Source organism: Salmo salar, chromosome 26 (assembly GCF_965601325.2).
Source record: "Salmo salar chromosome 26, fSalSal1, whole genome shotgun sequence".
Classification (NCBI taxonomy): domain Eukaryota; kingdom Metazoa; phylum Chordata; class Actinopteri; order Salmoniformes; family Salmonidae; genus Salmo; species Salmo salar.
Window position 1 is genome coordinate 39,534,823 of NC_138316.1, and position 25,178 is coordinate 39,560,000.

General features: G+C 45.2%; 1 protein-coding gene across 2 annotated transcripts; it reads right to left on the reverse strand.

Moving 5' to 3' along the window:
- Window positions 1-6,930: 6,930 nt before the first annotated feature.
- LOC106596505 (reticulocalbin-1) lies at window positions 6,931-24,359 on the reverse strand. Of its 2 annotated transcripts, XM_045708267.2 has the most exons (6): window positions 23,833-24,359; window positions 22,496-22,689; window positions 21,071-21,249; window positions 10,081-10,141; window positions 9,174-9,373; window positions 6,931-8,374 (listed from the first exon to the last, which is right to left on the reverse strand). In XM_045708267.2, exons 1-6 carry the CDS (start codon window positions 24,057-24,059, stop codon window positions 8,267-8,269), a joined length of 969 nt encoding a protein of 322 aa, XP_045564223.1. In that variant the 5' UTR covers window positions 24,060-24,359; the 3' UTR covers window positions 6,931-8,266. The 2 variants fall into 2 exon arrangements, with proteins under 2 accessions (XP_045564223.1, XP_082825829.1); XM_082969703.1 differs by lacking the exons at window positions 22,496-22,689; window positions 23,833-24,359 and having other exon boundaries at window positions 21,071-22,489.
- Window positions 24,360-25,178: the final 819 nt, after the last annotated feature.

A 25,178-nucleotide genomic window follows, 5' to 3' on the forward strand; every position in this document is an offset into this window, starting at 1 on the left:
ACAATATGAAACTAACCATGTCACCTAGCTACCACAATATGAAACTAACCATGTCACCTAGCTACCACAATATGAAACTAACCATGTCACCTAGCTACCACAATATGAAACTAACCATGTCACCTAGCTACCACAATATGAAACTAACCCCGTCACCTAGCTACCACAATATGAAACTAACCGCGTCACCTAGCTACCACAATATGAAACTAACCATGTCACCTAGCTACCACAATATGAAACTAACCCCGTCACCTAGCTACCACAATATTAAAAAGTAACCATGTCACCTAGCTACCACAATATGAAACTAACCACGTCACCTAGCTACCACAATATGAAACTAACCGTGTCACCTAGCTTCCACAATATGAAACTAAACCACCACCTCGAGACACCTAGCTTCCACAATATGAAACTAAACCACCACCTCGAGACACCTAGCTTCCACAATATGAAACTAAACCACCACCTCGAGACACCTAGCTTCCACAATATTAAACTAAACCACCACCTCCAGACACCTAGCTTCCACAATATGAAACTAAACCACCACCTCCAGACACCTAGCTTCCACAATATTAAACTAAACCACCACCTCGAGACACCTAGCTTCCACAATATTAAACTAAACCACCACCTCCAGACACCTAGCTTCCACAATATGAAACTAAACCACCACCTCGAGACACCTAGCTTCCACAATATTAAACTAAACCACCACCTCGAGACACCTAGCTTCCACAATATTAAACTAAACCACCACCGAGACACCTAGCTTCCACAATATTAAACTAAACCACCACCTTAACATACCTAGCTTCCACAATATGAAACTAAACCACCACCTTAAGATACCTAGCTTCCACAATATTAAACTAAACCACCACCTTAAGATACCTAGCTTCCACAATATTAAACTAAACCACCACCTCGAGACACCTAGCTTCCACAATATGAAACTAAACCACCACCTCGAGACACCTATCTTCCACAATATTAAACTAAACCACCACCTTAACATACCTAGCTTCCACAATATGAAACTAAACCACCACCTTAAGATACCTAGCTTCCACAATATGAAACTAAACCACCACCTTAAGATACCTAGCTTCCACAATATGAAACTAAACCACCACCTCGAGATACCTAGCTTCCACAATATTAAACTAAACCACCACCTCGAGACACCTAGCTTCCACAATATTAAACTAAACCACCACCTCGAGACACCTAGCTTCCACAATATTAAACTAAACCACCACCTCGAGACACCTAGCTTCCACAATATTAAACTAAACCACCACCTCGAGACACCTAGCTTCCACAATATTAAACTAAACCACCACCTTAACATACCTAGCTTCCACAATATGAAACTAAACCACCACCTTAAGATACCTAGCTTCCACAATATGAAACTAAACCACCACCTTAAGATACCTAGCTTCCACAATATGAAACTAAACCACCACCTCGAGACACCTAGCTTCCACAATATGAAACTAAACCACCACCTTAAGATACCTAGCTTCCACAATATTAAACTAAACCACCACCTCGAGACACCTAGCTTCCACAATATTAAACTAAACCACCACCTTAACATACCTAGCTTCCACAATATGAAACTAAACCACCACCTCGAGATACCTAGCTTCCACAATATGAAACTAAACCACCACCTCGAGATACCTAGCTTCCACAATATGAAACTAAACCACCACCTCGAGATACCTAGCTTCCACAATATGAAACTAAACCACCACCTCGAGATACCTAGCTTCCACAATATTAAACTAAACCACCACCTCGAGACACCTAGCTTCCACAATATTAAACTAAACCACCACCTCCAGACACCTAGCTTCCACAATATGAAACTAAACCACCACCTTAAGATACCTAGCTTCCACAATATTAAACTAAACCACCACCTTAAGATACCTAGCTTCCACAATATTAAACTAAACCACCACCTCGAGACACCTAGCTTCCACAATATGAAACTAAACCACCACCTCGAGACACCTAGCTTCCACAATATGAAACTAAACCACCATCTTAAGATACCTAGCTACCACAATATGAAACTAAACCACCACCTCGAGACACCTAGCTTCCACAATATTAAACTAAACCACCACCTTAACATACCTAGCTTCCACAATATGAAACTAAACCACCACCTTAAGATACCTAGCTTCCACAATATGAAACTAAACCACCACCTTAAGATACCTAGCTTCCACAATATGAAACTAAACCACCACCTCGAGATACCTAGCTTCCACAATATTAAACTAAACCACCACCTCGAGACACCTAGCTTCCACAATATTAAACTAAACCACCACCTCGAGACACCTAGCTTCCACAATATTAAACTAAACCACCACCTCGAGACACCTAGCTTCCACAATATTAAACTAAACCACCACCTCGAGACACCTAGCTTCCACAATATTAAACTAAACCACCACCTTAACATACCTAGCTTCCACAATATGAAACTAAACCACCACCTTAAGATACCTAGCTTCCACAATATGAAACTAAACCACCACCTTAAGATACCTAGCTTCCACAATATGAAACTAAACCACCACCTCGAGACACCTAGCTTCCACAATATGAAACTAAACCACCACCTTAAGATACCTAGCTTCCACAATATTAAACTAAACCACCACCTCGAGACACCTAGCTTCCACAATATTAAACTAAACCACCACCTTAACATACCTAGCTTCCACAATATGAAACTAAACCACCACCTCGAGACACCTAGCTTCCACAATATGAAACTAAACCACCACCTCGAGATACCTAGCTTCCACAATATGAAACTAAACCACCACCTCGAGATACCTAGCTTCCACAATATGAAACTAAACCACCACCTCGAGATACCTAGCTTCCACAATATTAAACTAAACCACCACCTCGGACACCTAGCTTCCACAATATTAAACTAAACCACCACCTCCAGACACCTAGCTTCCACAATATGAAACTAAACCACCACCTCGAGACACCTAGCTTCCACAATATTAAACTAAACCACCACCTCCAGACACCTAGCTTCCACAATATTAAACTAAACCACCACCTCGAGACACCTAGCTTCCACAATATTAAACTAAACCACCACCTCCAGACACCTAGCTTCCACAATATGAAACTAAACCACCACCTCGAGACACCTAGCTTCCACAATATTAAACTAAACCACCACCTCCAGACACCTAGCTTCCACAATATGAAACTAAACCACCACCTTAAGATACCTAGCTTCCACAATATTAAACTAAACCACCACCTTAAGATACCTAGCTTCCACAATATTAAACTAAACCACCACCTTAAGATACCTAGCTTCCACAATATTAAACTAAACCACCACCTCCAGACACCTAGCTTCCACAATATTAAACTAAACCACCACCTTAAGATACCTAGCTTCCACAATATTAAACTAAACCACCACCTTAAGATACCTAGCTTCCACAATATGAAACTAAACCACCACCTCCAGACACCTAGCTTCCACAATATGAAACTAAACCACCACCTCGAGACACCTAGCTTCCACAATATTAAACTAAACCACCACCTCCAGACACCTAGCTTCCACAATATGAAACTAAACCACCACCTCCAGACACCTAGCTTCCACAATATTAAACTAAACCACCACCTCCAGACACCTAGCTTCCACAATATGAAACTAAACCACCACCTCGAGACACCTAGCTTCCACAATATTAAACTAAACCACCACCTCCAGACACCTAGCTTCCACAATATGAAACTAAACCACCACCTTAAGATACCTAGCTTCCACAATATTAAACTAAACCACCACCTTAAGATACCTAGCTTCCACAATATTAAACTAAACCACCACCTTAAGATACCTAGCTTCCACAATATTAAACTAAACCACCACCTCCAGACACCTAGCTTCCACAATATTAAACTAAACCACCACCTCAAGACACCTAGCTTCCACAATATTAAACTAAACCACCACCTCAAGACACCTAGCTTCCACAATATTAAACTAAACCACCACCTCCAGACACCTAGCTTCCACAATATTAAACTAAACCCCCACCTCGAGACACCTAGCTTCCACAATATTAAACTAAACCACCACCTCCAGACACCTAGCTTCCACAATATGAAACTCAACCACCACCTCGAGACACCTAGCTTCCACAATATTAAACTAAACCACCACCTTAACATACCTAGCTTCCACAATATGAAACTAAACCACCACCTCCAGACACCTAGCTTCCACAATATTAAACTAAACCACCACCTTAACATACCTAGCTTCCACAATATGAAACTAAACCACCACCTCCAGACACCTAGCTTCCACAATATTAAACTAAACCACCACCTTAACATACCTAGCTTCCACAATATGAAACTCAACCACCACCTCCAGACACCTAGCTTCCACAATATGAAACTAAACCACCACCTTAAGATACCTAGCTTCCACAATATGAAACGAAACCACCACCTCGAGACACCTAGCTTCCACAATATTAAACTAAACCACCACCTCCAGACAACTAGCTTCAACAATATTAAACCTCCTCAAAGACATTCAGTGCCTTATCCCCATTCCAGAGTGCCTGGTAAGAAATGCTATCATACAAGATGACTTGTTATTCTATGGCGTTCTATAGAATCTGCAACAAGGCCCTCTATTAAAACAGAATGACAGCCTAACACACACAGTACACAGCCATCTCTAGTTCCTAATGAGCTTCATCACATTGGTCCCGCTCCACTTGTCATGCTAACGGACACACATGTATCCATCCGTATATTCCACATGAGAGGACAGAGGGGACAGACCATGCTGGGTGGCTTTCTCAGTTACATTGGAGAGTTCCACAGGAACAGCCAGGAGCAACTGTACTCAGATTCACCCTATCCCTGCTAACAGTGTGTGTGTGTTTCAATTAGTCAGTGACAGTGTCAACAGAATACCCGTATGCCTCGCGTTTTAACACTCACTCACTCAGTCAAATAGACAGACGTACAAATATTAGTGGAGGCGTGCCAACGAACCGGCAAGCACGCGCACACACACACACACACACACACACACACACACACACACACACACACACACACACACACACACACACACACACACACACACACACACACACACACACACCACACACACACACACACACTTCAGTGACCTGTAGTGGAAAATCAGTTAGCAAGTCAGTGGCCCTGTGGACAGTTTGGCCTGTAGCCAAGCAGTAGCAGCCAGTAAGCTGGTTGGTCTCACACACAAGGACTGATATTTAACAGGTACACCTGTAGCTACAGGCTAAGGGTCTTAACAGGCCTCCAGTAGCTGTAATGGTGGGAAATGACAGGCTGTTTGAGTCATCCAAGTCAATAGAATGACTTGTTAAGCTTTGATCCACAGCTGTGCTGAGTGCTCGCCTGTGTCAGAGAGAAATAGAAAGTGTGAGAGTAAGACTAAGAACAAGAGGAGAGAAAGAAAATAGTGTGAGTGAGACTAAGAACAAGAGGAGAGAAAGAAAATAGTGTGAGTGAGACTAAGAACAAGAGGAGAGAAAGAAAATAGTGTGAGTGAGACTAAGAACAAGAGGAGAGAAAGAAAATAGCGTGAGAGTGAGACTAACTGCTAGTGGTGTTTATACACCAGAGAGAGACAGAGAGAGAGACAGAGAGAGACAGAGAGAAAGAGACACACTGACAGAGAGACACAGACAGACGGAGAGACACACTGACAGAGAGACACAGACAGAGAAAGACGCAGACAGACGAGCAGACAGACAGAGAGAAAGACAGACAGACAGAGAAAAAACTTAAAGCCTATTTTGTGTGTGGGATGTGAAAGGTGTTTAAATTGGTGTTTGTTTCTCTGTGTGTTTGTCCTGCTTGAAATGATACCCAATCTCTCCAGCTCTCTGCCAGACCGTGTTCATGACTGTACCCTTTCCCAGGCCCTAAACTCAAACAAGAGGTACCAATCCTACAACTGAGCTTAGCAGAGACCTAAATGGAACAACTTGTAACAGCAGATCTTCCTGTCTGGGTTGGCGCCCCCCCTTGGGTTGTGCCGTGGCGGAGATCTTTGTGGGCTATACTCGGCCTTGTCTCAGGATGGTAAGTTGGTGGTTGTAGACATCCCTCTAGTGGTGTGGGGGCTGTGCTTTAGCAAAGTGGGTGGGGTTATATCCTGCCATCGGATGTGGCCAGTGTCTCCTGACCCCTCCTGTCTCAGCCTCCAGTATTTATGCTGCAGTAGTTTATGCGTCAGGGGGCTAGGGTCAGTCTGTTATATCTGGAGTATTTCTCCTGTCTTATCCGGTGTCCTGTGTGAATTTAAGTATGCCCCCTCTCTCTCTTGGAGGACCTGAGCCCTAGGACCATGCCTCAGGACTACCTGGCCTGATGACTCCTTGCTGTCCCCAGTCCACCTGGCCGTGCTGCTGCTCCAGTTTCAACTGTTCTGCCTGCGGCTATGGAACCCTGACCTGTTCACCGGACGTGCTACCTGTCCCAGACCTGCCGTTTTCAACTCTCTAGAGACAGCAGGAGCGGTAGAGATACTCTCATTGATTGGCTATGAAAAGCCAACTGCCATTTACTCCTGAGGTGCTGACCTGTTGCACCCTCGACAACTACTGTGATTATTATTTGACCATGCTCTGTTATAATCTCCACCCGGCACAGCCAGAAGAGGACTGGCCACCCCTCATAGCCTGGTTCCTCTCTAGGTTTCTTCCTAGGTTTTTGCCTTTCTAGGGAGTTTTTCCTAGCCACCGTGCTTCTACACCTGCATTGCTTGCTGTTTGGGGTTTTAGGCTGGGTTTCTGTACAGCCCTTTGAGATACCAGCTGATGTAAGAAGGGCTTTATAAATTAATTTAATTTGAGAAAAACCTTGGCTTAACTTCTTATACAGAGAAAAAAAAGGTACATAGAAAAAAAGATGTGGGTCATCATATAATTACAAATTAGACAAGAATGGGAAAATGTGTTTCTTTTTCTAAAACATTAATATACACAAGGGAGTACATTTGGCATGGTACAAGAGGAAGTGATCTAACAGGAAGTCCTATCTTACAACGTGAACAATAGTGTCAATATGAGAAGCAGCTTTGAGGTAACGGAGGACACACGTACAGTACACTGGAACCCCTCTTCTCCTGCGTTTCAAGTCATTTTACATCACTCTAAAACTTCCATTTCCATAACAATGAAAAGGCAAAAATTACATTTTCATCATGACAATAGCCTGGTTATTTTGCATGTAACTCATATTACATTTTCACACAGGCAGGCCTTTAGTGTATAAAAACAAACAAGCGAACAAAGCAAAAGTGAATAAAATGAATGTTCACAGACTGTATTGGGAAAAGATGCGTGCAAAGAGCATATCATTAAGATGGGTGTTAGTAACAGATCCTAAAACATTTTACAACAGAAAGCTCGCAAATCCAAGAGCACTTCAAAAATATGTCATTTATAAAATAGTCTTTACTGGCCAGCAAAACAACATCTGTGTCCACTGTATAAAAACAAAGTGTGTAGTGATATCTGACAAGTTAAACAAGTAGGCAGCCTTCATAAACGCTATAAACACCCATTGACCTCTGTCTAACTATTATACCTCCCAGGCTTCTTCGCCTCCTCAAGTTAAATGACTAAATAAATAGAATTTGAGTAAGTATTCTAGGCTGTGCTTTGTTTTCACATTGGAACCACAATCAAATATTCCTGACGATCAACCCTATGTTCTCATCTCCGCTAAAATCATGTAAGGTTTAAAGAAAAGACAATATAAGGGAAATGATCAAATGGTCAAAGATGGTCATGTGATGATGGCTGTGTATAGAGATGTAAAAGGACGCTAAGCCAGATGGGAGTCTGGCTGATTAGCAACGTCAACGGCAGTCGCACAGAGGTTGGGTGTGGTAAATCTCTGTTCCTAAATGTCAGAAACAGGACCAAACCCGGTCCAGCCGCTCAGGAGGACCTCGTCCGTCAGTGGTAGGAACAGACCATTCCTTGGCCCCTCCCCTCGGGGGGGGGGGGGGGGGGGGGGTACTGCAGTGTTGGAACTATGTTTGTGTTCAACTGATGACATTTAGCAGGATAAGGCTGAGGACCAGACAAGTTTGTGGTCGAGGTTGACGATGCTCAGTTGAGGTCCGACCTGCCACAAACACAACAATAAACTCTGCTCAGAGTTCATCATGGTTCTTGGTCAGATCTTCTCCATAGTTGGTGGCCTGACTTCCTACAAACATGTTCCAGTTCTCCAGGATCTCCTCCTTGGTCAGCATTGTGTCCTGAGGAGAGAGAACCCAGTCAGGTTTACATAGTTCTTTAGTAGTAGGATATCTTATAGACTAACACTTGAATTTCAATTCCTCCATTTTGACAGCTAAGACATGATAAAAAAGTATGAACTCAGGCTCTTTATCTTACATATTATTACCAGCCAGAAAATTGGTAAAGAGGAGTGAAAACTTAAACAATCGTTGGGAATCATATTGGTCTGACTCGTAGACTAGGATATAGGATCAGTACCCTGTCCTGGTCTGACTCGTAGACTAGGATATAGGATCAGTACCCTGTCCTGGTCTGACTCGTAGACTAGATATAGGATCAGTACCCTGTCCTGGTCTGACTCGTAGACTAGGATATAGGATCAGTACCCTGTCCTGGTCTGACTCGTAGACTAGGTTATAGGATCAGTACCTTGTCCTGGTCTGACTCGTAGACTAGGTTATAGGATCAGTACCCTGTCCTGGTCTGACTCGTAGACTAGGATATAGGATCAGTACCCTGTCCTGGTCTGACTCGTAGACTAGGATATAGGATCAGTACCCTGTCCTGGTCTGACTCGTAGACTAGGTTATAGGATCAGTACCCTGTCCTGGTCTGACTCGTAGACTACGTTATAGGATCAGTACCTTGTCCTGGTCTGATTCGTAGACTAGGTTATAGGATCAGTACCTTGTCCTGGTCTGACTCGTAGACTAGGTTATAGGATCAGTACCTTGTCCTGGTCTGATTCGTAGACTAGGTTATAGGATCAGTACCCTGTCCTGGTCTGATTCGTAGACTACGTTATAGGATCAGTACCTTGTCCTGGTCTGATTCGTAGACCAGGTGTCGGGCCTCTGCCATGGCGTGATCGTAGTCCTGGGGCAGGATCCAGTGGCGAATCTCTGCCACGTCCATCTTTCCGTCCTTGTTCAGGTCCCTGAAGTCAGAGAACTGGTCCCGCTCCGTTCTGACCCAGTCTGGTTCTGGACCCCCCTCCTCATGGGAAAACATGTCCGCTGCAATGACACAGGAACATATAGGATGACATACTCAAAGAAGGTCAAAAAGTGAACACTTTGTTTAAAAGTATGCTTATAAACCGTAACTAAATAGTTTGTTAACCATTAGTAAAAATGTTGTAAATCATCGTTCGTTCATGTGCTCATTTGCATTCCCTGTATAAGCCATTTACTATAAGGACCTGTAATCAAAACTCTATAGAACTAATGGTTACCAAGCAAGCTATGTAATGTTTCTAAGCAGTTTCTATGTGGATATTCCTTCAAAAACGCAACCAAAAATGAACAGTGAAATCCTAGAATAGGCAGACGGAGACTAAGTCAGCAGACTGCAGCGTCATAGCAGAGCTTTCCCAAAGCAACCAACAAACAGGCCTTTGATTCCTAATCAGGTCACAGAGCTCATGGGGTTGCCTACATCTTGTGTTAGGAACTCTTCCTCTAGACTAGAAGACCCAGGAGGATACTAACACCAAACCTTGTAAACACTTCCAATATACCATAAGAACATGATATAGTTTGTGAAGAAAATAATTACAAATTGGTTAAAAATAGTTTTGCATTAAAATGAGGGTAAAAAAAAAAGGAAATTCCGCTGAAAAAGGAGAGAAAAATGAAGTGAGTGAAAATGACCTGTAACCGGTGTTCATGAAGGGTTAGTCTTCTGATGCAGTGTTAACCCCAGTCACGCCTCCCCAACTCACCAATATACTCATCCTCGTCCACATGTCCGTCTCCATTCTTATCAATGTCCTCCAGGGTCTCCTGCACGCAAACACAGGCAATGATGTCATAAAAGGGGGACACAGAGGTCAACAGCAGTGGGACTCTCACTACTGACAGTAATAAAAGATAAAACACACAGCCCCAGGCAGTATGAGTCGAGCTACGAGGCTCTGCTTACAGATCAGCTAACTGCCTGGATTGGAGACGATGTCGGTTTTCAGAGATGAGATTTTAGCCACTTCTTTAAGAGCAATCTATGGTTGCTTTACTTGTGCAATTTTAGATATATCTAACCATCTGTTTATCTGGAGGAATGGATTGTATATACAGTGCATTAGGAAAGTATTCAGACCCCTTGACTTTTTCCACATTTTGTTACTTTACAGCCTTATTCTAAAATGGACTAAATAGTTGTTTTCCCCCCACAACCAATCTACACGCAATAACCCATAATGACAAACCAAAAACAAGTTTTTAGAAATTTTAGCAAATGTATAAAAAAAAAACGAAACAAAAAATAACAAATATTACATTTACATAAGTATTCAGACCATTTACTCTGTACTTTGTTGAAGCACCTTTAGCAGCAATTACAGCCTCAAGTCTTCTTGGGTATGATGCTACAAGCTTGGCACACCTGTATTTGGGGAGTTTCTCCCATTCTTCTCTGCAGATCCTCTCAAGCTGTGTCAGGTTGGATGGGGAGCGTCACTGCACAGCTATTTTCAGGTCTCTCAAGAGATGTTCGATCGGGTTCAAGTCCGGGCTCTGGCTGGGCCACTCAAGAACATTGAGACTTGTCCCAAAGCCACTCCTGTGTTGTCTTGGCTGTGTGCTTCGGGTCGTTGTCCTGTTGGAAGGTGAACCCTCGACCCAGTGAGGTCCGCTCTGGAGCAGGTTTTCATCAAGAATCTCTCTGTATTTTGCTCCGTTCATCTTTCCTTCGATCCTGGCTAGTCTCCCAGTCCCTGCCGCTGAAAAACATCCCCACAGCATGATGCTGCCACCACCGAGCTTCACCGTAGGGATGGTACCAGGATTCCTCCAGACGTGACACTTGGCATTCAGGCCAAAGAGTTCAATCTCCAAGCAGGCTGTCATGTGCCTTTTACTGAGGAGTGGCTTCCGTCTGGCCACTCAACCATAAATGCATGATTGGTGGAGTGCTGCAGAGATGGTAGTCCTTCTGGAAGGTTCTCCCATCTCCAAAGAGGAACTCTGGAGCTCTGTCAGAGCGACCATTGGGTTCTTGGTCACCTCCCTGACCAAGGCCATTCTCCCCTGATTGCTCAGTTTGGCTGGGTGGCCAGCTCTAGGAAGAGTCTTGGTGGTTCCAAACTTCTTCCATTTAAGAATGATGGAGGACACTGTGTTCTTGGGGATGTTCAATGCTGCTGACATTTTTTGGTACCCTTCCCCAGATTTGTACCTCGACACAATCCTGTCTCGGAGCGCTACGGCAATTCCTTCCACCTCATGGCTTGGTTTTTGCTCTGATATGCACTGTCAACTGTGGGACCTTATATAGACGTGTGTGTGCCCTTCCAAATCATGTTCAAATCAATTGAATTTACCCCAGGTGGACTCCATTCAAGTTGTAGAAAATCTCAAGGATGATCAATGGAAACAGGATGCACCTGAGCTCAATTTCAAGTCTTATAGCAAAGGTTCTGAATGCTTACGTAAATAAGGAATCTGTTTTTTGTTTTTTTTTAATATACATTTGCTAAAATTTCTAAAAACCTATTTTTGCTTTGTCATTATGGTTTATTATGTGTAGATTGATGAGGAACCTTTTTTATTGAATCCATTTTAGAATAAGGCTGTAACGTAACAAAATGTGGAAAAAGTAGAGGTCTGAATACTTTCTGAATGCATTGTATGGTGTAGATGATTTTAAAGTTGTGTGCCATCCCTATACAGTCTCTTAGGTGTGTTTACAGAGCCTCAACTCATCTTGTCAACACTGCACAATCGTTGTGTTCCCTCGTTTGGGATTTAACTTATGACTGTCTCTCTAAGGTTGTAGCAGTTGTTAAGAGAAACAGACGCCTCACAAGTCCTCAGCAGTCGCACTACGCTTCGCTCCACAGGTAATATTACACTTCATTACAACGGTTTGATTTGTTTGATCTGAGCAATTTTTCTTAGCTAGCTACATAGCCGTCTTTGTATCAAAGATAATTGTGTAGTTTAGAGTAATTATCGAGGTTAGCTATCTTCGTCCTCCTAACGTAGTCATCACTGCTAGCTAGCTAGTCAACACTGCTAGCTAGCCAACCAGCCAACTTCTACCGACTAGCAGCACTGTAGAAACTATTACATTACAACGGAACGACTTGATTAGTGTAGTGTTAGTGTTAGTTAGCCAGCTACATAGTTATCTTTACGGTCTTTGCATCGAAGATAATTGTGTAGTTAGAGTAATTATCGAGGCTAGCTAGCCAGCCGCAACGCCAGACTTAGTCAACACACCTAGTCATCATTAGCCCACTGCTAGCTAGCCAACCGTTACCGACTAGCAGCGCTGTAGATACTAATACTTTACAACGGAACGATTTGACTAGTGCAGTGTTAGCTAGCTAGCTACATAGTTGTCTTTGTCATAGCTTGATAATTGTGTAGTTTAGTAATTATTGAGGTTAGCTAGCCAGCTATTTCCGTCCCCCGCGACGCCATTTTTCCAAACCCAGCCAACTATTACCGACGAGCAGCATTGTAGAAACTAAATACATTACAAAGGAACGTCTTGATTAGTGTTATGTTAGCTAGCTACAAAGTTGCTTTTGTATCATGACAAGGTGTAGTACTGAAACTATCGAGGTTACCTAGCCAGCTACACGTTCAAAGTCAACAACGCAGCCACTGCTAGCTAGCCTACTCCACCTGCCAGCAGTACTGTATCATTTTCGTCATTTTAGTCAATAAGATTTTTGCAACGTAAGCTTAACTTTCCGAACATTCGAGACGTGTAGTCCACTTGTCATTCCAATCTCCTTTGCATTAGCGTAGCCTCTTCTGTAGCTTGTCAACTATGTGTCTGTCTATCCCTGTTCTCTCCTCTCTGCACAGGCCATACAAACGCTCCACACCGCGTGGCCGCTGCCACTCTAACCTGGTGGTCCCAGCGCGCACGACCCATGTGGAGTTCCAGGTCTCCGGCAGCCTCTGGAACTGCCGGTCTGCGGCCAACAAGGCTGAGTTCATCTCAGCCTATGCTACCCTCCAGGCCCTAGACTTCCTGGCGCTGACGGAAACATGGATTACCACAGATAACACTGCTACTCCTACTGCTCTCTCCTCGTCTGCCCACGAGTTCTCGCATACCCCTAGAGCATCGAGCCAGCGGGGTGGTGGCACTGGAATCCTCATCTCTCCCAAGTGGACATTCTCTCTTTCTCCCCTGACCCATCTGTCTATCTCCTCATTTGAATTCCATGCTGTCACAGTCACCAGCCCTTTCAAGCTTAACATCCTTATCATTTATCGCCCTCCAGGTTCCCTTGGAGAGTTCATCAATGAGCTTGACGCCTTGATAAGTTCCTTTCCTGAGGATGGCTCACCTCTCACAGTTCTGGGTGACTTTAACCTCCCCACGTCTACCTTTGACTCATTCCTCTCTGCCTCCTTCTTTCCACTCCTCTCCTCTTTTGACCTCACCCTCTCACCTTCCCCCCCTACTCACAAGGCAGGCAATACGCTTGACCTCATCTTCACTAGATGCTGTTCTTCCACTAATCTCATTGCAACTCCCCTCCAAGTCTCTGACCACTACCTTGTATCCTTTTCCCTCTCGCTTTCATCCAACACGTCTCACTCTGCCCCTACTCGGATGGTATTGCGCCGTCCCAACCTTCGCTCTCTCTCTCCCGCTACTCTCTCCTCTTCCATCCTATCATCTCTTCCCTCTGCTCAAACCTTCTCCAACCTATCTCCTGATTCTGCCTCCTCAACCCTCCTCTCCTCCCTCTCTGCATCCTTTGATATTCTCTGTCCCCTATCCTCCAGGCCGGCTCGGTCCTCCCCGCCTGCTCCGTGGCTCGACGACTCACTGCGAGCTCACAGAACAGGGCTCCAGGCAGCCGAGCGGAAATGGAGGAAAACTCGCCTCCCTGCGGACCTGGCATCCTTTCACTCCCTCCTCTCTACATTTTCCTCTTCTGTCTCTGCTGCTAAAGCCACTTTCTACCACTCTAAATTCCAAGCATCTGCCTCTAACCCTAGGAAGCTCTTTGCTACCTTCTCCTCCCTCCTGAATCCTCCTCCCCCTCCTCCTCCCTCTCTGCGGATGACTTCGTCAACCATTTTGAAAAGAAGGTTAACGACATCCGATCCTCGTTTGCTAAGTCAAACGACACCGCTGGTCCTGCTCACACTGCCCTACCCTGTGCTTTGACCTCTTTCTCCCCTCTCTCTCCAGATGAAATCTCGCGTCTTGTGACGGCCGGCCGCCCAACAACCTGCCCACTTGACCCTATCCCCTCCTCTCTTCTCCAGACCATTTCCGGAGACCTTCTCCCCTACCTCACCTCGCTCATCAACTCATCCTTGACCGCTGGCTACGTCCCTTCCGTCTTCAAGAGAGCGAGAGTTGCACCCCTTCTGAAAAAATCTACACTCGATCCCTCCGATGTCAACAACTACAGACCAGTATCCCTTCTTTCTTTTCTCTCCAAAACTCTTGAACGTGCCGTCCTTGGCCAGCTCTCTCAGAATGACCTTCTTGATCCTAATCAGTCAGGTTTCAAGACTGGGCATTCAACTGAGACTGCTCTTCTCTGTGTCATGGAGGCTCTTCGCACTGCTAAAGCTAACTCTCTCTCCTCTGCTCTCAACCTTCTAGACCTATCTGCTGCCTTTGATACTGTGAAACATCAGATCCTCCTCTCCACCCTCTCCGAGCTGGGCATCTCCGGCGCGGCCCACGCTTGGATTGCGTCCTACCTGACAGGTCGCTCCTACCAGGTGGCGTGGCGAGAATCTGTCTCCGCACCACGTGCTCTCACCACTGGTGTCCCCCAGGGCTCTGTTCTAGGCCCTCACCTATTCTCGCTATACACCAAGTCTCTTGGCTCTGTCATATCCTCACATGGTCTCTCCTATCATTGCTATGCAGACGACACACAATTAATCTTCTCCTTTCCCCCTTCTGACAACCAGGTGGCGAATCGCATCTCTGCATGTCTGGCAGACATATCAGTGTGGATGACGGATCACCACCTCAAGCTGAACCTCGACAAGACGGAGCTGCTCTTCCTCCCGGGGAAGGACTGCCCGTTCCATGATCTCGCCATCACGGTTGACAACTCCCTTGTGTCCTCCTCCCAGAGTGCTAAGAGCCTCGGTGTGACCCTGGACAACACCCTGTCGTTCTCCACTAACATCAAGGCGGTGACCCGATCCTGTAGGTTCATGCTCTACAACATTCGCAGAGTACGACCCTGCCTCACACAGGAAGCGGCGCAGGTCCTAATCCAGGCACTTGTCATCTCCCGTCTGGATTACTGCAACTCGCTGTTGGCTGGGCTCCCTGCCTGTGCCATTAAACCCCTACAACTCATCCAGAACGCCGCAGCCCGTCTGGTGTTCAACCTTCCCAAGTTCTCTCATGTCACCCCGCTCCTCCGCTCTCTCCACTGGCTTCCAGTTGAAGCTCGCATCCGCTACAAGACCATGGTGCTTGCCTACGGAGCTGTGAGGGGAACGGCACCTCCGTACCTTCAGGCTCTGATCAGGCCCTACAACCAAACAAGGGCACTGCGTTCATCCACCTCTGGCCTGCTCGCCTCCCTACCTCTGAGGAAGCACAGTTCCCGCTCAGCCCAGTCAAAACTGTTCGCTGCTCTGGCACCCCAATGGTGGAACAAGCTCCCTCACGACGCCAGGACAGCGGAGTCAATCACCACCTTCCGGAGACACCTGAAACCCCACCTCTTTAAGGAATACCTGGGATAGGATAAAGATATCCTTCTAACCCCCCCCCCTAAAAGATTTAGATGCACTATTGTAACGTGGTTGTTCCACTGGATATTATAAGGTGAATGCATCAATTTGTAAGTCACTCTGGATAAGAGCGTCTGCTAAATGACTTAAATGTCTGCTAAATGACTTAAAAACTGTCTCTCTAAGGTTGTAGCAGTTGTTAAGAGAGAGGATATGTCATGACTGCCTCCCAAATGCCCCGTTTACATCGTGACGCATTTCATTACTCCGTACGTCATATTCACCGAGTCTTGCCCCGCTACTGAACGGACCAGTGTAGTGTTTTGTAAGGCAAGATGGAGGACACCCTCTCTCCTCAGAGATAGCATTTATTTTGGGATATTGCAAAATATGACATTTTATTCAAGACAGGATAAATATATTGTTTCAGGTGATAAAACATGTTTTGTTTCTTTACTTTTTCCTCAACTTGTTTCTCTAACTTTATAGCAAGTCAAGCAAGCCAAGAGTGTTTATGGGTAATGTGAACGAGGCTTAAGGTTGTAACTTTAGCAGTTGTTATTAGAGCAGTATGTCATCACTACCTCAAAATGCAGTCACCCCCCTTACCAGCCAACATAGCTTCACACTGAAAGATTAAAGACCACTTACCCTGGGGAGTGGATGACTAATAATAAACAACATGTGTTATTAAAAATATGGAACATAATGAATATAGACCTCTCCATAGCAGGACTCATCCAGGATATCTCCTCTACAACACCAGTAGTATAGGGGTTCATCTCCGCTACAACACCAGTAGTATAGGGGTTCATCTCCGCTACAACACCAGTAGTATAGGGGTTCATCTCCGCTACAACCCCAGTAGTATAGGGGTTCATCTCCGCTACAACCCCAGTAGTATAGGGGTTCATCTCCCCTACAACACCAGTAGTATAGGGGTTCATCTCCCCTACAACCCCAGTAGTATAGGGGTTCATCTCCGCTACAACCCCAGTAGTATAGGGGTTCATCTCCGCTACAACCCCAGTAGTATAGGGGTTCATCTCCCCTACAACCCCAGTAGTATAGGGGTTCATCTCCCGCTACAACCCCAGTAGTATAGGGGTTCATCTCCGCTACAACCCCAGTAGTATAGGGGTTCATCTCCGCTACAACCACCAGTAGTATAGGGGTTCATCTCCCCTCCCCCGGTAGGGGCACCCCACACCCAGTAGTATAGGGGTTCATCTCCCGCTACAACACCAGTAGTATAGGGGTTCATCTCCGCTACAACCCCAGTAGTATAGGGGTTCATCTCCGCCCCCCGGTAGGGGCACCCCACACCCAGTAGTATAGGGGTTCATCTCCTCTACAACCCCAGTAGTATAGGGGTTCATCTCCCTCCCCCGGTAGGGGCACCCCACACCCCAGTAGTATAGGGGTTCATCTCCTCTACAACCCCAGTAGTATAGGGGTTCATCTCCGCTACAACCCCAGTAGTATAGGGGTTCATCTCCCGCTACAACCCCAGTAGTATAGGGGTTCATCTCCCCTACAACCCCAGTAGTATAGGGGTTCATCTCCCCTACAACCCCAGTAGTATAGGGGTTCATCTCCGCTACAACCCCAGTAGTATAGGGGTTCATCTCCGCTACAACCCCAGTAGTATAGGGGTTCATCTCCGCTACAACCCCAGTAGTATAGGGGTTCATCTCCGCTACAACACCAGTAGTATAGGGGTTCATCTCCTCTACAACACCAGTAGTATAGGGGTTCATCTCCTCTACAACACCAGTAGTATAGGGGTTCATCTCCTCTACAACACCAGTAGTATAGGGGTTCATCTCCTCTACAACACCAGTAGTATAGGGGTTCATCTCCGCTACAACCCCAGTAGTATAGGGGTTCATCTCCGCTACAACCCCAGTAGTATAGGGGTTCATCTCCGCTACAACACCAGTAGTATAGGGGTTCATCTCCCCTACAACACCAGTAGTATAGGGGTTCATCTCCCCTACAACACCAGTAGTATAGGGGTTCATCTCCCCTACAACACCAGTAGTATAGGGGTCCATCTCCCCTACAACCCCAGTAGTATAGGGGTCCATCTCCCCTACAACCCCAGTAGTATAGGGGTCCATCTCCCCTACAACCCCAGTAGTATAGGGGTTCATCTCCCCTACAACCCCAGTAGTATAGGGGTTCATCTCCCCTACAACCCCAGTAGTATAGGGGTTCATCTCCCCTACAACCCCAGTAGTATAGGGGTTCATCTCCCCTACAACCCCAGTAGTATAGGGGTTCATCTCCGCTACAACCCCAGTAGTATAGGGGTTCATCTCCGCTACAACCCCAGTAGTATAGGGGTTCATCTCCGCTACAACCCCAGTAGTATAGGGGTTCATCTCCGCTACAACACCAGTAGTATAGGGGTTCATCTCCGCTACAACACCAGTAGTATAGGGGTTCATCTCCGCTACAACACCAGTAGTATAGGGGTTCATCTCCGCTACAACACCAGTAGTATAGGGGTTCATCTCCTCTACAACACCAGTAGTATAGGGGTTCATCTCCTCCACAACACCAGTAGTATAGGGGTTCATCTCCTCTACAACACCAGTAGTATAGGGGTTCATCTCCTCTACAACACCAGTAGTATAGGGGTTCATCTCCTCTACAACACCAGTAGTATAGGGGTTCATCTCCTCCACAACACCAGTAGTATAGGGGTTCATCTCCTCTACAACACTTGAGTGTTATAGGGGTTATGGGCCCACTATGGTAGGGAGGAGGCACGTCAAATTACCCAATAATAACAACATGGATGTGATTTAACGTCATGGCTTGGGTCTTCCTCTGAAAGACTGCCCCTATTGACTACAACCACAAGGTGTGATCACCACAATCAATGAAGACAACACTGCCCAAGCAGCAACCCAGAAACATTTCTGAAAAATGAACCATCAATAATTAACTCAGTCAAATGGGTATTACAGTTTTTATGAAGACAGAAGCCTAGTGCATTAGTTTCTCCATGTTTGCCAGAAGACTGTTCAGCGCTGTCAGTTTTATATTTAAGTGGCATGGGTCGGTTTGTCCCACTAGACCTGTTCCAAAAAATCTACACATTTTTTCCAGGCTGAGTAAAGTGTCATTAGAGAGCGGGATCTGAATGCAGAGCACTCCTAGTGGGACATCATCAGACAGAAACAGATTTCACAGAAACTCTCATCTGTTCCAAGAATTAGAAAACATTTTCGGAAAGCCAGTCAACTCATCTATAGAGTACGATGAGGAGTTTTCAATACAGCTTTAAACTCTTCACATAACTCAGGTTTTAAAGCTGCTTCTCAAATACACCCCTGATTTACTACGTTTCACTTAACCTGTTATGGCTAGGGGGCAGTATTTTCACGGCTGGATAAAAAACGTACCCGATTTAATCTGGTTAATACTCCTGCCCAGTAACTAGAATATGCATATAATTATTGGCTTTGGATAGAAAACACTCCAAAGTTTCTAAAACTGTTTGAATGGTGTCTGTGAGTATAACAGAACTCAAATGGCAGGTCAAAACCTGAGAGATTCCTTTACAGGAAGTGGCCTGTCTGACCATTTCTTGAACTTCTTTGCCATCTCTATCTTTTACAAAGGATATCTGCTCTAACGTGACACTTCCTACGTCTTCCATGGGCGCTCAGAGCCCGGGAAAAACCTGAATGTCGTCATCCCAGCCCCAGGCTGAAACACATTATCGCCTTTCAAGTGGCCGATCAAGGGACTGTGGGCTTAGGCGAGTGCCCTGGCCGCCCCCGTCTTTGTGATTTTTCCTCTGTTTGCCGAAAAGGAGATTCCCGGTCGGAATATTATCGCTTTTTTACAAGATTGCATAAAAATTGATTTTAAACAGCGGTTGACATGCTTCGAAGTACGGTAATGGAATATTTAGAATTTTTTTGTCACGAATTGCGCCATGCGCACGACCCTGATTTACCATTTCGGATAGTGTCTGGGACGCACGAACAAAACGCCGCTATTCGGATATAACGATGGATTATTTTGGACCAAACCAACATTTGTTATTGAAGTAGCAGTCCTGGGAGTGCATTCTGACGAAGACAACAAAAGGTAATCAAACTTTTATAATAGTAAATCTGATTTTGGTGAAGGCTAAACTTGCCGGGTGTCTAAATAGCTAGCCCGTGATGGCTGGGCTATGTACTTAGAATATTGCAAAATGTGCTTTCACCAAAAAGCTATTTTAAAATCGGACATATCGAGTGCATAGAGGAGTTCTGTATCTATAATTCTTAAAATAATTGTTATGCTTTTTGTGAACGTTTATCGTGAGTAATTTAGTAAATTGTTAGCAAATTCCCCGGAAGTTTGCGGGGGGTATGCTAGTTCTGAACGTCACATGCTAATGTAAAAAGCTGGTTTTTGATATAAATATGAACTTGATTGAACAAAACATGCATGTATTGTATAACATAATGTCCTAGGTGTGTCATCTGATGAAGATCATCAAAGGTTAGTGCTGCATTTAGCTGTCTTCTGGGTTTTTGTGACATTATATGCTAGCTTGAAAAATGGGTGTCTGATTATTTCTGGCTTGGTACTCTGCTGACATAATCTAATGTTTTGCTTTCGCTGTAAAGCCTTTTTGAAATCGGACAGTGTGGTTAGATAAAGGAGAGTCTTGTCTTTAAAATGCTGTGAAATAGTCATATGTTTGAAAAATTGAAGTTTTTGTATTTTTGAGGAATTTGTAATTCGCGCCACGCCTATCATTGGATATTGGAGCAGGTGTTCCGCTAGCGGAACGTCTAGATGTAAGAGGTTAATCTTAATCCAGAAGAAGTTAGAGGTTCTCAAATCAGTTTTCTAGGCTGCTGTGGAGTTTGCGGTTTGTCTATCTACTGATACACTACCATAACCCACGTGAGAGTTTCTGCATTAGCCAACTCATTTCTGCTAACTCAGCAATAACAGGCTGGCATCCAGGCCAACACTAGACATTTCAGTGCAGAATGGAACACTAACCAGGACCACGATGTCCTTCATGTGGTCAAACTCCTCTGGGTGGAGGAAGGAGGTGAACTCTTCTCTATCAGCTGCCAGGTCTCCATCCAGATCAGCTGTTTGAAATCTCCTCTCGTCCCTGGGCAGCATCTTCTTAAAGCTGAACTGGTCTGTGGCCTCTTCAAACTCCTCTGGGTTAGCTTGGAGGAAAGACAAACAACTGTAGTAGAGCTGCTGGCTTAAATAACTAGGTTGGTCATGAATCTGGATGGAAGGTGTGATATTGTTAGCTGTCACACATGAGAGAGGAGAGAGGGGCCATGGGTCGGCCAACCAGAGAGGGGCCATGGGTCGGCCAACCAGAGAGGGGCCATGGGTCGGCCAACCAGAGAGGGGCCATGGGTCGGCCAACCAGAGAGGGGCCATGGGTCGGCCAACCAGAGAGGAGAGAGGGGCCATGGGTCGGCCAACCAGAGAGGAGAGAGGGGCCATGGGTCGGCCAACCAGAGAGGAGAGAGGGGCCATGGGTCGGCCAACCAGAGAGGAGAGAGGGGCCACAGGTCGGTCAACCAGAGAGGAGAGAGGGGCTATGGGTCGGTCAACCAGAGAGGAGAGAGGGGCTATGGGTCGGCCAACCAGAGAGGAGAGAGGGGCCACAGGTCGGTCAACCAGAGAGGAGAGAGGGGCTATGGGTCGGTCAACCAGAGAGGAGAGAGGGGCTATGGGTCGGCCAACCAGAGAGGAGAGAGGGGCCATGGGTCGGCCAACCAGAGAGGAGAGAGGGGCCATGGGTCGGCCAACCAGAGAGGAGAGAGGGGCTATGGGTCGGACAACCAGAGAGGAGAGAGGGGCCATGGGTCGGACAAGCAGAGAGGAGAGAGGTGAGGATTTGCTTGAATCCTTAGTCATATCATATCTGACAGAACATGTCATAAGCAGGTCATATCATATCTGACAGAACATGTCATAAGCAGGTCATATCATATCTGACAGAACATGTCATAAGCAGGTCATATCATATCTGACAGAACATGTCATAAGCAGGTCATATCATATCTGACAGAACATGTCATAAGCAGGTCATATCATATCTGACAGAACATGTCATAAGCAGGTCATATCATATCTGACAGAACATGTCATAAGCAGGTCATATCATATCTGACAGAACATGTCATAAGCAGGTCATATCATATCTGACAGAACATGTCATAAGCAGGTCATATCATATCTGACAGAACATGTCATAAGCAGGTCATATCATATCTGACAGAACATGTCATAAGCAGGTCATATCATATCTGACAGAACATGTCATAAGCAGGTCATATCATATCTGACAGAACATGTCATAAGCAGGTCATATCATATCTGACAGAACATGTCATAAGCAGGTCATATCATATCTGACAGAACATGTCATAAGCAGGTCATATCATATCTTACACAGGTAGTAGCCATAGGTAGCCTGCTTGTACTCATCCCACGAGATCTTGTTGTCTTTGTTGAGGTCGTAATCCGTCCACACCTTGGCCACGTTCTCATAGACGTAACGCTTCTGCACCCGCTTGATCCAGGCCTTCAGTTCAGTGATGGTGACATAGCCATCTCCATCACTGTCTATCCGGTCCACTATCTTACTGTGGGATACAGAGGACACAAACAGTACTATAGTCTATCATTCATTTCCTTTCATTATAATGCATAGCCATACATAGATGCAGTTTAATATAACGGGCCATATATTTCCTTTAGAAAAAGAAACAGAGACATGAGTTGATGTCTTCAGTGACATAAGTAAGCAGTTATTCTAGCAACACAACACTATCAGTTTATACATAGTCAGCCAGCCATGAGAGAATAAAAACCTATTGAGTTACATGTTTGCTTTGGGAGGAACTTGTGCCTAAATAATATTGAGAGTCTGTTCTATTTAGGAAGTTAGTTTTCCACCAACTAGAGTAAACGGGTTTATATCCATCTTGGTTGCCACGTTGTGATGTTAAGAGGGTCCTCCCACTCAACGCCATTCAGGAAAGGGAATTCTCAGGGAGAAGCCCAACCACACAACCTACGCCCATTTCAGCCAACGTGTGTAACATAGAGCCAACATGTCATCTGAGCAGTGGTAAAGATGAAACGGAACCACAGGAAGCAGGACAGGTCTCTCTATGAAAGAGCACACCGAGACAGTGTAGTTGACACGTTCCACGGGTTCCAACACACATTTAAAACCCACGAACAACATTCTGTCCGTGGTTCTCAACTTTTATCCAACTCTCTCAACACCACAAAACTTCCTCTTGCTTCTTTAATGCATTATCCATAATTAAGAACTACACTCTGCAATTATAATATGACCGGGGAATGTGTGCGAGCGAATAGCACTCGCTCTACATTTAAAAGCGTAATAATGCACCGTTATATCATGCGGGTCTGCTGGCATGCAAATGTCTCAGGCACCACTTGGGCGAGTTGTGAAATTTTAATAACCCAAAGCCAAGAGAACACGAAATACATTAACAGGAATATGCGACTATTGTGACCCACATCTTTGGAGATGTGTGACAATAGCCCACATTACGCACAAGAGGTTGGTTGCGTCACCATCGCCTGCGCTCCAGATATAGACCCTCGCGACGCAACGACACCAACGTCAAGCGTTATCAGAGAATAATGGAACTGAGGAGAACCGAATAAACTGTCATCTTTCAACTACTTTTGAACTTTAGTGACCCTGCATTGTATCACGTGTATCTCTAGTCTTTTCAGGGGAACCTTACCCAAGCCTGTCTTTGCTCTCCTCCGGGGTAAGCTGGTCGAAGGTAGTAGCGTCCTCCTTTCCCAGAAAGGCCTCATGATCGAATTGGAAGCTCTGGTTGTCTTCGTTGGCTTGCTTAATGAGTTCTAACGGGTCGTGGTGGACGCGCTCTTTTCTTAGCGTTGGTTTACCGAGCACTACACAAGAGCAGAGGAGCAGAACGCACACGTAGCTGTACACGTCCATCATTGGGTGTTTGGAGACAGACCTGCTGTTGCGGAGTGAGCCGTATTTAGCCCGCTGCTACAAATGTAGCCAATTTGTTACAAGTCTGCTGAGGCGAAATAAAACAACAGCGCAAGCTGGCTACTTTCTTACTTTGAGGAGCGCAACAATGTTGCTGAAACGCGGCATCCAAGCGTCAAGTCTTGCACTAAACTCTATGTGCATTTAAATACATTACACGGGTCACTTCAGACCAGTACAGCCCGCCCCAGGTCGTATTTTCGTTTCAAACATGCCCGGCTGGTTACCACGGGACACCACAGAGCTCAACCTAGCGAGGTTGCTTCCTATTTCACGTACAACCATTCACATATTCGCTTTCAGCGCTGGTTCAGCCTCACTCATTGTTAGTGTCTCTGCCATTGGTCCACGGGCTGTCTGTAACACGAGATGACTATGGGCGCCACGTTGCAAGATGACACGTAAACCTGCCGTAGAACTCTCACGCATTTTTTGAGGGTCTGACAAAAATAGTTGTGTCCCTCCTTAATCACTTTGTTGTCTCCCTGTTTTACTGATATGGGTATGTTTATGTTCTCTCTCACTCTCTCAATTTTCAATTGAATTCAATTGTATCTCTCTCTCTCTGTGTGTGTGTGTGTGTGTGTGTGTGTGTGTGTGTGTGTGTGTGTGTGTGTGTGTGTGTGTGTGTGTGTTTTCTTCAGAATATATTAGACTATTGATTTAACATAACAAATGCACAAACAGCAGAAGTCCACAAAGCAGGATACCATACCCATCATATTTGACACTTGTAGGGGCCCCGGTCTTTAGCTGAAGACAGCATTAAAACAGCTCATGGTTATTATCATGACAGGCATTGAGACATAGATAGGACAAATAGCATCATATTATTATTATTTCACATTTACATTTCAGTCATTTAGCAGACACTTATCCAGAGTGACTTACAGTAGTGAGAGAATACATTCTTTTTTGTACTTTTTGTATTTCAATATGTTTTAACATGCAATAGGAGAGTCTGTGTACCCTGGAAACAACTCGCTGACAGCTCCTCCCTAATCTCCATTTGTAGGGAGGAGAACATTTATTTTGTCATTCAGCATTAGCATAATAAGCCCA